The 12124-nt window shown below is 37.1% G+C and overlaps 3 protein-coding genes across 3 annotated transcripts; 2 read left to right on the top strand and 1 right to left on the bottom strand.

Moving 5' to 3' along the window:
* Nucleotides 1-1721: 1721 nt before the first annotated feature.
* On the bottom strand, nt 1722-3713 carry LOC149201558 (NADP-dependent malic enzyme-like). Its single transcript, XM_089399772.1, has 3 exons — nt 3682-3713; nt 2221-2295; nt 1722-1943 (listed from the first exon to the last, which is right to left on the bottom strand). The coding sequence occupies exons 1-3, from the start codon at nt 3697-3699 to the stop codon at nt 1737-1739; spliced, it is 300 nt and encodes a 99-aa protein (XP_089255898.1). The 5' UTR covers nt 3700-3713; the 3' UTR covers nt 1722-1736.
* Nucleotides 3714-4294: 581 nt separating this feature from the next.
* Nucleotides 4295-5533, top strand: LOC149201557 (uncharacterized). The gene is made up of 2 exons (XM_089399770.1): nt 4295-4600; nt 4690-5533. Exons 1-2 carry the CDS (start codon nt 4335-4337, stop codon nt 5336-5338), a joined length of 915 nt encoding a protein of 304 aa, XP_089255896.1. The 5' UTR covers nt 4295-4334; the 3' UTR covers nt 5339-5533.
* A 187-nt stretch (nt 5534-5720) lies between these two features.
* Nucleotides 5721-7808, top strand: LOC149201556 (uncharacterized). The gene is made up of 5 exons (XM_089399769.1): nt 5721-5943; nt 6032-6991; nt 7083-7163; nt 7251-7337; nt 7518-7808. Exons 1-4 carry the CDS (start codon nt 5799-5801, stop codon nt 7334-7336), a joined length of 1272 nt encoding a protein of 423 aa, XP_089255895.1. The 5' UTR covers nt 5721-5798; the 3' UTR covers nt 7337; nt 7518-7808.
* The last annotated feature ends 4316 nt before the right edge of the window (nt 7809-12124 follow it).

Raw genomic sequence — 12124 nt, 5'->3', positions numbered from 1 at the left:
GCTTTATGGATTTCTGTGACATGTTAATTCAGTCAAACTTGCGTTAATGATCGCATGTTTTTTAGCCAAACTGGATATACATTTCATGCTCTTTTTTTGATTTGGGGTTTAGATCTCCTCCCGAGTGAGCGGTTCAAGAGTCTCAATTCATAACCTGTTTTGGTATTCAGAGCCTCCAAGCAGAGCACAATCTGAGAGAAGGTTTTAGAAATACGAAGGAGAATCTGTTGGCATTGAATTTCTGAAGTTTCTCTTTGTATTTAGGTCTTCGAATTTTCATCCAGAAAGCAGTCAACTTGTCATCTTTGTATAGCAGGATATATGCTCGTGTATTTGTGGGAGTCATGTAAGTTAGCGAAATTGGATATATTTCATGGTCTTTTTTCTTTTTATATAGGAAGCCATCTAATTAAGCCAAACTCGCTATATTTCATGGTCTTTTTTGATTTTGGGGTTTAGATCTCCTCTGTGCAGTGTTCTTTATCCATGGTCTTCATCTCCCAAAACAGAAGAATGTAAAAATTTTGATGCCTGCTGGTTGGCTTCTTCTTTGGTGCTGGGCTGAAAATAAGCTTGAAAGATAGCCCACCAGTCATACTGAGACATGTTTGTGCAGCTCGGTGTGGGCCAAGGTTTGAAAGGAACCTTTGCATAAAATATTTACCATCAACCAGTGGCATTTTTCCTGTCATATTGTCCAGACCATACTTCTGTTTACAGTGCCTAAATTTACACAATTGACATACAGTCCAGCCATGCATTTTTATCTGCTTATCATCCCTTTCAAAAGTTTCTTTTGACTCTGAGAAACACTGCAAGTTGACATAGTTAATGTCCATTTCACAGAAGGTAAAATTTCGTTTTCCTTGCAACCTTCCTCTTCTACATTCCTGGTCTGCAGGACTTCTTGAGTGGATAAATTTTGTTTTACAAGGCTGAGATTATTCATGACATTACAAGCATACCTAATCAGGAAATGATCTGGACCCTCCTCTTTGGTGACAGCTCCATTTTGTTGGAAGATTTTCTACCCTGTCAAAATTGTAGGCACTGACCTAGACTATCATCAGTTGTATCAATGGGTGACTGTAAAACTCCATCCGCTGCCTCAGGAAACTCATCACTTCCTCTGCCCAACAGCACCATTGACATTGTTGACATCAACAGTGCCACCAGCTGCATATGTATCATTGTTTTTTGCATCCTCTGTCTTGCTCTTTTACACATCTTCCATTGATTTAACCTTTAGTTTTGGCTGCATTATTTCTTTGGAATGCCTCACTCCCGGTTGTTTTACTTTACCTGCACACAAGGAATTCATCATATGCATGTCATCCCACAAATACATGGCAGCACCCACACATTTCAGAGAAACTTGTTTCAAGACACTTTACCAATGTGCATCCCAGAAAGAGGAGAGATGTTAATAGAACAGCACAGGAACTTGCACTTTGAAATCTGATTGTAGACTGATAAAGTACTTTACTTAGAAGCACACTCCTAAAAAAGTGATGGGGCTGTCCACATTGATTTTGGAATAAAGCTGTGTTGGACCACAGCCATAATCCAAAAGCAATATGGAGAGGCCCACCCAACACAGCTATAATCCAAAAGCAATACGGACAATTCGATAATAGTGATGGAGCCCCAAATACCATTGTGTGCACACTTCAAAGATAAATTGGAAAGAAAAAACAGTAAATAATGTATTGGATATAGAATTCATGAATATATGGTCAGGTGGACCTGGTTAGTGAGAAAGGAAAATAAAGATGATAGAAATATACATACTTTTCTTTTAAGCTTATGTAAAGACCCTGTGGACGCCTAAAAATAGTTCCATATTTTTGGCAAGCTTCTCCCACTGTGGGTGTATAGACTATAGGAAGCAACTCTTCGACATGATCAATCATGAGCTTGTAAAATAACCTTTCGTTCCTCTCCTGCCCAGAGATGCATAATGTTACTTTGCAGGCTAGTATAAGTTGATCGCACAGATGCTTCTTTACAATGGTAGGGTATGCATAAGAAGCTAAAACAAAAGTAGGGAATTGTAAAGAAAACATATGGGAAAAAGGGGAATAAATTTACGTTTAACCATATAAAATAATTCCAAATACAGCACTCTTGTATGGAGCTGTGTTGTACCATCCCTTGAACAAAGGATGGTCAGATCACTTGATAGTACTTAAGAAAAGTAATGTTCTAGAAAAAGAATACCTCAAGATCCATCAAAGCCATGTACTTCTGCAAGGGTGTATTGTATTGACGAATAAGATGCATTAAACGCTTCACCTGCAGCAAAATAGTCATAACCTTAGCGAAAATTCTCGTACCCTTTAGTCAACAAGAACATTAAAGCTGAGAAAGTGAGATAAAAATTGACTATGTCCAACAACAACTAAGGAGCGGAATTATACTACCATCTGCAGAGATTGAGGACCTAGAAAATGGTGTAAACATTGGTTTGAAATAAAACACTAAATCAATAGTACAATTTTTTTAAAGACTCTTTGATGAGTGGAGATCTATGATACCCAAGAGGAAATTTACCCAACAAGTTTCATTCAAAGGCATATTAGCATCCAGCCATGAGCTAAGTCTCCTATCCACCTCTTCATAAGAATACCCTTGTTTTTTATGCTTTATCATCTAAATTTTCAAATTAGAAATTCAGATCAATTTCGTACTCGTTAAAGATCAAAGATAATCAGCCATCTCTCATTTGCATTTCTCCTTTCGAGAAATGTGTACAACAGACTAAAAAACCCTGGGAACCGTGGGAATTAGCCACCACAAGATTTATGCATATTCCATAGCCTTTTTTCTACTATTGTTGAGTGCCATTTAAAACTAACGCTGCCACAACGAGAAGTCCAAATGCTATAGAAGATATGACATCACAGAAAGCAAACAAATGAACTCAAGTAAGGATGAAGGTGGCAGACTGCAGTAACGAGATGAAGCACTGATATCTGTAGATTGATTGGTTTCAAATCAGTGATGTAAAGTTGAACATACTCAAGAATGGCCCAAATAGTGAACTACATATAAATGCATTTGCAGGCACAATTGCATATGGGAGATTTGAAAATGAAGCTCACTGGAGCTTCAAGCATGAGTTTGTGCAGGATATAATAGGGGGCATAACGGCTTGTACACTTATAAATATAGATCAGCCATAAACAATATGTACACCCTGCACACACTACATGTTTTGCATTGGAGCATGATGATGCAGAGTTTCCACTGGAATTAAGTGACTGTGTGTGACACTCTAGTTTAGCTCGCAAAACTTTTAGAAATTACGATTGATTAGGGAATCAGCTGAAATACCCCTAGATTATTTTTATGAAGCATTCCTTTACTGCAGAACTTCAATTAAACTACAATATTTTAACAACACCTAGTTAATTAATCCCAAAGGTTAGATCAATCTGTTGAACCATCCACAGGCATGAAAATAGTCCTACAGGCATATTGCCAACAGAGGGGCCATAGGTCACAGGTTCAAAATTTGGTAAAATCCCTCAGGGTTACCAGCCGTTACTGTAGCTGGCGATTGAACCACTCTCCATGCAGATATTCCAAGAATGGGGATCTCATGAGTTTTTCCATAAAAAAGCCGAGTGAATTAAAATAACCATTCATAGCATAGAAATAGGAGAGGAAGCAATTTACTTGAAGTTCTTGTGACATGTGAGCAGGCGGTAGAAAACTGAATATTATAAAACAAAAATAATTGTGCAACCGACGGCTCACTGACAGCCATGTAAGGATTTTTGTGGCAGAAGAAGAGCACAGCCTTCAAATAGAGAAACATACACTCTGTTGTTCAAACAATTTCGCGTGAATATTTCGGTGGGAAGCTTCAATTTCATTGCAGACCACGCTTCTCCTCTGTCTCTGTGTTATAGTATGACCTGCTGTTTCACATTTGCTTAATATTTGAAAATTGGTAGACGGGAGTTGCTGTTTCACATTTGCTTAATATTTATGTTATGTTTTTTTGCTTCAGAGTTAGGTAAGCAGAAAAAACGGTTTTGTAACTAAATCTTTGCATCTGTTCATGTTGTCAAAGGAATCTTTCCTTTAAGGAATGCCTTGTTGAAAATGAATGAGGCAAAAAGCAACATCTTAAAGGAAATGCTTGCATCCCAAATTTTTTGCATCCTTTTGTGCTATTTGTTTTTGTCATCATTGAGTGATTGATATTTTAGACCTCAAAAAAAGCATAAAAGAGGTTATATATATATATATATGTTGAATAACTTGCTAAGATCGAAATTTTGGTTTTGATGTCCTTGCATATTCTTTGACCAGATTAGTTCAAAATGGGCAAGCGAAAGAAATGGCAATATATCATGGATCTTGAGGTGCAAGACCTCAAAGGAAAAATGACTTTCTCTAATAAAGACTTGGTTTGGACAGAAATAAATACAAAAAACAATGGTATTGATCGTGTTGCTGTAATCCCGTTACGACGGGTTGCTGACTTTATAAAAGGAGAGGAAGAAAATCCTATTGCTCCATGTAATTTCGTACGAAAAATAAAGGGTAAACCAAAAGAAAGATCTACTGCTGCATTGCAATATGATATGTGAGTATTTAAAATATATATTGTTTAGATCTTTTGAAACCACGGTTATCTTTCTTTGTATGTACTAACAATTTAAATTTTTGGTTTAGCTATTATTGTTCATTTGGCCCAGAGGACAAAAGAGGAAATCTTTCAGCTAAACGAAGGACTTCATTTGTGCAGAAGAGGGGTTGCCAATGCCACTTTATTGTGAAAGTTATGCATGAAATTCCTGATAGAGCAATATTAACTTTCAATATGTATGAACATGTAGATGGGGAAGGTTGGGCTTGTCATGGTCAATGTGACACTTCAGGTGAGACCAGGGCCTTGCTTAGGCCAAGGCTTTCGAGGGACATTGTTGCATATGTAGAGAGTTGTTTCTTTTTGGGAGTGCCTATTGATGTAGTGTATAGAACCCACGTTAAGAGACATGTTGACATCGATGTGGCAACTCGAGATAGAGATTTCTTCTTATGCAGGAAAGATATTGTAAACATTTATAATAGGTTGGCGAAGGGAAATTATCAACTTCACAAAAAGGATGAAATGAGTGTAAACCTTTGGTATCAAAAGCATCGGGAAGATTTTTTCTTTTACCAAAAGCCCAATGGTGTGGAGGTCCCTTTTATAATAGGGATTCAAACAAAGTGGATGTTGGAGACAATGGTCAAGCTATCGCACAATAGCTTAATAGCCATGGATTCAACATTTAACACAAACAAATATGGGGTAAGTCAGATGCCAATGATTTATTGAATATATTTATTTAAGTTGTATCCATTCAAAATGATTAATAACTTGTATTTGAATTTATGTAATGTTGAAAATGACAGTATCAATTGTATACACTCGTGGTATTTGATGAACAACAAAGCGGGGTGCCTGTTGCATGGGTCGTGGCATCACGAAACACATCAGATGATATTGCAATATGGCTGGAGCAGCTCATGCGCAAGTGTTTCCAAACCCGTCCTGATTGGAAAGTCAATGCTTTCATGGTTGATGATGCACTGGCTGAAATCAATGCCTTGAGGTAACTTTAACATTGTCATGATATAACCAAACATGCATTTTTTCTAAAAATATCACACTAAAATGCATTGAATATGGCAGGAGGATCAGAGGTTGCGATGTGATCTTATGCGTTTGGCATGTACGGAGGGCTTGGTTGAAAAATGTCAATCGATTGGCCACTAGTTCCATAAAAGCCAAAGAGATGTTCAGTGAGTTAGGTTTCATCATGAAACACACTCTCAATTATGAAGTGGAAGATGCAATCAATCAATTTTTTATCAAGTTTGCAGATGAAGAGAAGTTCTTAGACTATTTCAACAAGAATTGGGTCACTGGAGATAAGATTCGTAAGTAAACATTTTTTTCATATTATATGTATTTTTTTCTTTTATAAAGGTGATAGAGTGAGACTGACATCGTTCTATTTGCAATTAGGTATGTGGGTGAAAGGTTGTCGGGAGTTTCCTCATGCAAATCAGGAGACCAATAATGCTGTTGAGTCATACCATTGTTACCTAAAAACAACATTTCTATCTGATAGAAGGAAAAAATGTGCCCGGAGGATGGATTGGTTATTGCATATGCTACTAACAACAGTTGAACCTTGTTATCGGTTCAAGGAAATCTTAAAAGAAGAAGGATTCCTAAACAACTACAAGAGAGAAAAGCAGCTAGAATCATCAGTGGAACGAGCAAGAAAAATTATGGATACTGATTGTTGTCCTCATGAGAACATAACACATGCTTATTGGGTGAGAAGTCAGACAGATCGAGATAAAAAATACCTTGTCACCTGGTATCGTAAGGATTTTATAACGTGTGAATGTCCATGGTCTATCCGTGGAAACATTTGCAAGCATGCCATAAAGGTTAATTGGTTGTATTTCCAATCGGATAATTCAAATCCATTGCTTCATCAGCATGCAGAGGATAACATATGCAATGACCCACCTGAGATCAATATAGAGCCTCAAAACCATGATGAAGATGTCGATGCTACTCTTATGGCCACAAATGAAGTTGACGCAGATGCCGAGGCACTTCATTTGGCAAGGGAGAAGTTGTTTAGCTATACCCATCTCATTTTAGATAACCCTCCTACTACTTTGGCAAAGACAATCCAATTGACTGATATGCTTGAAAAAATGTTGGATGAAGCCAATAATTTGCACGTTACTGATTTTGACTTCACACCTGGATTGGAATCTCTTGATCCATCTTTGAAGAGGAAGAAGAGTTTCCTTAGCCCCACAAAGAAAAGAAGAAGCAGCAGAAAAAACAATGGTTTGGAAATTGATTTAAATGTTGATCCATCAGAATATGAACCATTTGAGTTTCGATACCTCAATAAGCGAGGACGTCATCGATCAAATAATGCCGTCTCTATGGTTCCAGGTTAGTTTCATGTGTTGAATAGAGTCATGATTTTAGATTTAAGTATTTAATCATCACTATTCTTTAACATGTTGTATGTTTATTTTTACAGCAATGCAACAATCCCCAACCATGGTGATAACCCAAGACCAAAGGGAGATGCAAGACCATCCAACCTTACTTTCCATGCCAGGTACATTTGACACTCTTTCATTGTGTGTGCACATATACCTTGATGCTCTAGAAAATTTCTTTGCGATAACGTTTGACATTTTTCTAGGTAACTATAGAATAAGTGGAGAAGCATCATCTTCAACCATGACTGATCATCTACAGAAGGACTTCAACTCTAGTGGGAATCAATGAGGTATGCACAAATAATAGATAAGCTAGGTTATTATGGCGTCGTCAGGTGGCCCTTTATCATATGATAAGTATATTTATGTTTTTCCATTGTTATGTTGTTATAAAAATACCTTTTTCATAATCTGTTCTCTGAAAGTTCATGAAACTTTGTGTTTTGACATGGAATGTTGTGTTGTTTCAGAAGGCTCTAGGTACATTGAGAACATGGGTGCCTGCAAAATTTGAGGAAAGTTTGAGCCTTCATCAGTGCAATTTTAAAAATATGGGTGCCTGATGAGCACCGAGGAATGTTTGAGCTCTCATCAATGCAAAAGTAAAAGTTCAATTATATGCCACTACTCTCCTGAAGTTTCATGAAATTTTGAACTTTGACATGGAATGTCAAGTTAATTCACATGGCTCTGTAATTGTTCAACAAATTCAATTGTCGGTTCTTTTTATTGCAATGTTTCTGTATTTTCTCACGTAATTGGTCTAATACTACAGACTAAGCTGTAACAATGATGTATACACACCACAATTTGGGAATGAATTATTGTTTTTGACATCAATCTAAATTGTTCTTCAAATATATTCTCAAATGTTAGATCTGTTATATGATCAAAACAAATCTGATTTTATTTATGGTGTTCATATTTAAGAAAGAAGCATATACTGTAAAGAAAATTGAGATAAAATAGATAACAGTGAGGATGACAATTATGTCTTATTCTGAGCACTAGGTGTCATCAATATGCATATACTGTATGCAAACATAACTTCAGCTAGTACATGATGCAGTCACAGTGAAAAAGGAGTAGGTTAAGGACAAAGGCATGTGGAATGACAAGCCTTAACCAAAAAGGCTAGTACCCACTATCTGTCGGTGGTTTCGTCATCATTCTGAAAGATATGATAGTTTTGGTATTATTCTGATGGCTGGATCATTCTGATAGCTATGATAAGTTTGACAAAATCCAATGGTTATGATAATGTTAGCGTTGTATTCAGAGTTTGGATGATAGATTTGTTAGTGGTTGGTTATTACGGTCCATTGGGTGGTTATGTAAATGATAGCGTTTAACTTTTTTTGGAAGTTAGAATTCCTTCTTCACAGTTAGTATTTATTTTGGTTTTTTTTTGTTTCTTATGTTTAATAAATTTATATTAACTAATAATAAATAATTTTCAAACATCAAAGGTTAAGGTTTAAAGGTTTGAAATAACTAAATGTTCAAAGTTTAAGGTTTAAAAGTTGGAAAATAACTAAAACCTAAAAGTGAAGTGAAAGGATAGATGGCATCATTAAGAACCCTACAATTTTCTTTGATTCAGGTGTGAACTTGATCATGAAACAGTAATCATCATGTGCTGTGTTGTTACAGTTGATAATAATGTATGAATTAAAATAAAAGGGGGATGGATAATCCTGAGGTTGAAAAGCAAGAGCTATGTTCAAACACTAATCAGCTGCAAGTGAAGTGCCTGCTCTGCTCACTCTGCCAAAACAAATATGTCCAAAGTGACCACCCAGGTAAGCAGCAGCCATAGAACTTTATTTGCCTAACTCAGTACGTAATGATTGCCTTTTATTTTCCCTCTGTGGCTAACTGTAACTGTGACAGTGCTCGTTATCATTCACTCATCAAAAACCTAGAATAGTGGTAGGTCCTCTGTTCTCTGACAGTGCCACTGCATACACAAGTTCTTGTACTACTTTTCCATTAAAAAAATAATATGGTGAATTAAGGTTGCAAGGGTTGCAGTAGTAGACCTTGTGTGTATCATGGGCTTCCAACAGGATTTACTGAATAAAGAGTTGAGGATTGTATGAAGCCTGGCACTGGACACTGTTTGTGCGTTTCCAAGTTGTTCCAAAAGTGCAAAAGTGCATCCCGTGCAAGCTCTGCTATTTGATGTTTAATCTCACTTCAGCTTAAGGCCAAGCTAATACTACAATCATGCATGACCCATATTTTCACTGTGACTGGGATGGTGACATAAGCCAATTGTAAATCAAACTAGTAGCCTAGAAATCTTAAAAAGAAAGCTTTCTCACTGTAGCTTGGAAAGTCCACATCTGCTACTTGTAAATCAGAATACCATCGTAGAATTCCTTTTAAGAACAAAAGAGCTTTAGGTCCACATCCACCACTTGCAAAACACACTACACTTAATGACATGCTTTTCAGAACAAAGAACTTTCGATCTTCAGATAGGCTCAGTGCCAAAATGAAACTCCTTAAAATTCCAAGGTTATTAGACATCACCCATATTTTCATAGTGATTTGGAAGGCTTACCAGAGACATTCTAAATCAAATGTTGGGCATTGTAAATCAATCAAATATTAGACACTGTATCAAACATTACACATTGTAAATCAATCAAACATTAGACATTGTAAATCGAATTACTAGGGACCACCAACATCAGCAATTTGTAAATCAAATGGCAAGCCTAAAAATCCTGAACAGAGAGCTTTGTAACTGTAACTTGGAGGCTCCACATCAACCATTTGTAAAACAGGGCCTGGCCTAAAACACCTATAAGAACGAAGAGTTATATTAATGAAAATTGAGAAATCTTTTAATAAGAAGAAGTAGTTTAAGAACAGAGAACTACGTTGATATAGTCTAATCAGTGTTTCTAAGTTTTGGAGTGTGTTATAATCACGACAGTGCCTTGGGAGCCTGTGGAAGCTCTGTCATCGCATTTTTAAAAATATTTTAAGCTCTGCCCTTTATTAGGCATCCACATTCATCCACATCAAAAGAAAGCCTTCTGAACAAGTTATCTCACTGTAAAACAGACTCCTAGCCTAAGAATTCTTTAGAACGAAGAGCTATATTGATAAAAGTTGAGAAAGAGCTGGTTTAAGAACAGAGAGGTATGTTGATACTCCCGGCCTAAAAATCCTTTGAGAACTAGGACCTATGCTGATAAAAGTTGAGAAAGAGCTATTTTAAGAACAGAGAACTATGTTGCTAAAAGTTAACATACTCTGAGGAGTTTTTTTTAATATTGTAAACTCTGCGTCATGTCATCCACATTAAAATTCACATGGGAAGTGGAATCTAGGGGAGTGTTTCCAGGTTGTTGGAGAGTGTGCACTCACTGTCAACTTTGTTACCTGTTTTTTTAAAGATGTTAAACTCTGCCATTATTAGCCATCCACAACATAAAATCGTAAATAAACATTCACATGAATTTTCAATCAGGCTACTGGCCCAGAAATCGTTAGGGACAGGGAGCTATGTTGATAAATAAGCTCATTACGATAATGCAATGACCTAGTTTCCTGCTGCCAAGTCAATTCTATTTGATTTGATTCTCACGATCAGATGCAATTGAAAATTTATGATCTTTATAACAATTATTTATAAAGGGGAAAAATTGCTTTTTACAGGAAACCGCAGCGAAATTTTTCATAATGCACTTCATTCTTCAGTCTATTCGGACAACTGTTCATAATGATAAATTTTTATAAAGGCGCAAGAATGCTTTTTCCTATATGTCAATTTCAGCTTACTCTCTCTGAATTGGTTCGTAATCGGTTGCAAAGTGTTAAATTTGAAGGTATTGAATTTGAAGGTATCAGAGAGTGAAACTTAAATTGAAGGGATTAGAGACTGTAGGGTGAGAAGACAAAAGGTTGACTAGACATCAGATGTAACTAGATGTGAGCATCCATGCTTGGTACGGGAAGTTTGCTTATTAGGTAGCCATCTGAGATTCAGAGAAAGAAAATGCATATCGTTCCTACTGTTATTCATCCGTTTACTTTGATAAATGCTGCACAGAAATAATATAGCAAAGAAGCAATTCTCCATGGGAGCACATTTAATGAAAGCATTTCTTTAATCCCTTTAAGTGTACAGTAGGATGAAAGACTGTAAAAAGAATCAAACAATGACAAATTTTCTTAATCCCTATCTCTACATGTAGCTCACAATTTCAACCACGATTGAACCCTGTTGTGGAAGTCCTGCTCTTCTACCATCCCAGACCCAATTTTGTTCCCTAGCTTCCCAATCTTGATCCCTAGCTTACTATCTGCTTCGTCTTCGCTGCTGCGAGACAAATGAGTGAGGCTATTGTACAGAAACAGTCCGGGGCGCGGCACGGGATCGTGATGGTCTGTCCACCATGATTGAAAGAAAGGAAGGCTGATTTTGCTATGAGCTTCAGCAGCATCAACAACATCAGTAGCAGCAGAAGCCATGTGAGAAAACCCCACTGCATCATTAGCAAACTTACAATTGTCATCCTCCTCAGCATCAGTAGAAGCAGGCAAGTTGAGATCCAACAACTCTCCTCCAATTCCTCTCCCACCACTAGTCTGGGGCAGCAGGGGAGGCTCCTTGGTGTTACTGGAAATGGTGCTAGTCCACCAAGGTTAAGACTATAATAGGCTGGTCCATGTCTAGGTTCATTTTTTTTTTGTGAGGAGGGAGGGGTGGTTAGCTGGTAAGATAGGATTTCCTTCTCCAAATTGTTGAATGTGAATTTCAGCTGAGAGGACCTGGATTAAAATGCACACCTTACACTCTTCTTCACTGGTCCATGTTCTAGCATGGCTTGGGGATTCTCTGCAATCTGCAGATATGATTGAATATAAAATCACTACGATGAGCAAGTGGCATAATGGACATTCCTTTTATCATGTCGAAATGGCAAGCACTTTTCACAATTGAAAGGCAAGAGATCTCCCAAACAGCTCCACAAGAGGAAATCATCCAATTTACTGTCTATACATATCCTACGGTAGGCACCATCTCCACCAAGGTAAAGACTGCCGATTGTTGGGG

The sequence above is a fragment of the Pinus tabuliformis genome, chromosome 2_1 (genome assembly GCF_031772625.1).
Source record: "Pinus tabuliformis cultivar Carrire ecotype Pingquan chromosome 2_1, CPIR1, whole genome shotgun sequence".
In the NCBI taxonomy this organism is placed as follows: domain Eukaryota; kingdom Viridiplantae; phylum Streptophyta; class Pinopsida; order Pinales; family Pinaceae; genus Pinus; species Pinus tabuliformis.
The sequence above is the reverse complement of the archived record's forward strand: the minus strand, read 5'-3'. Positions and strand labels throughout refer to the sequence as shown.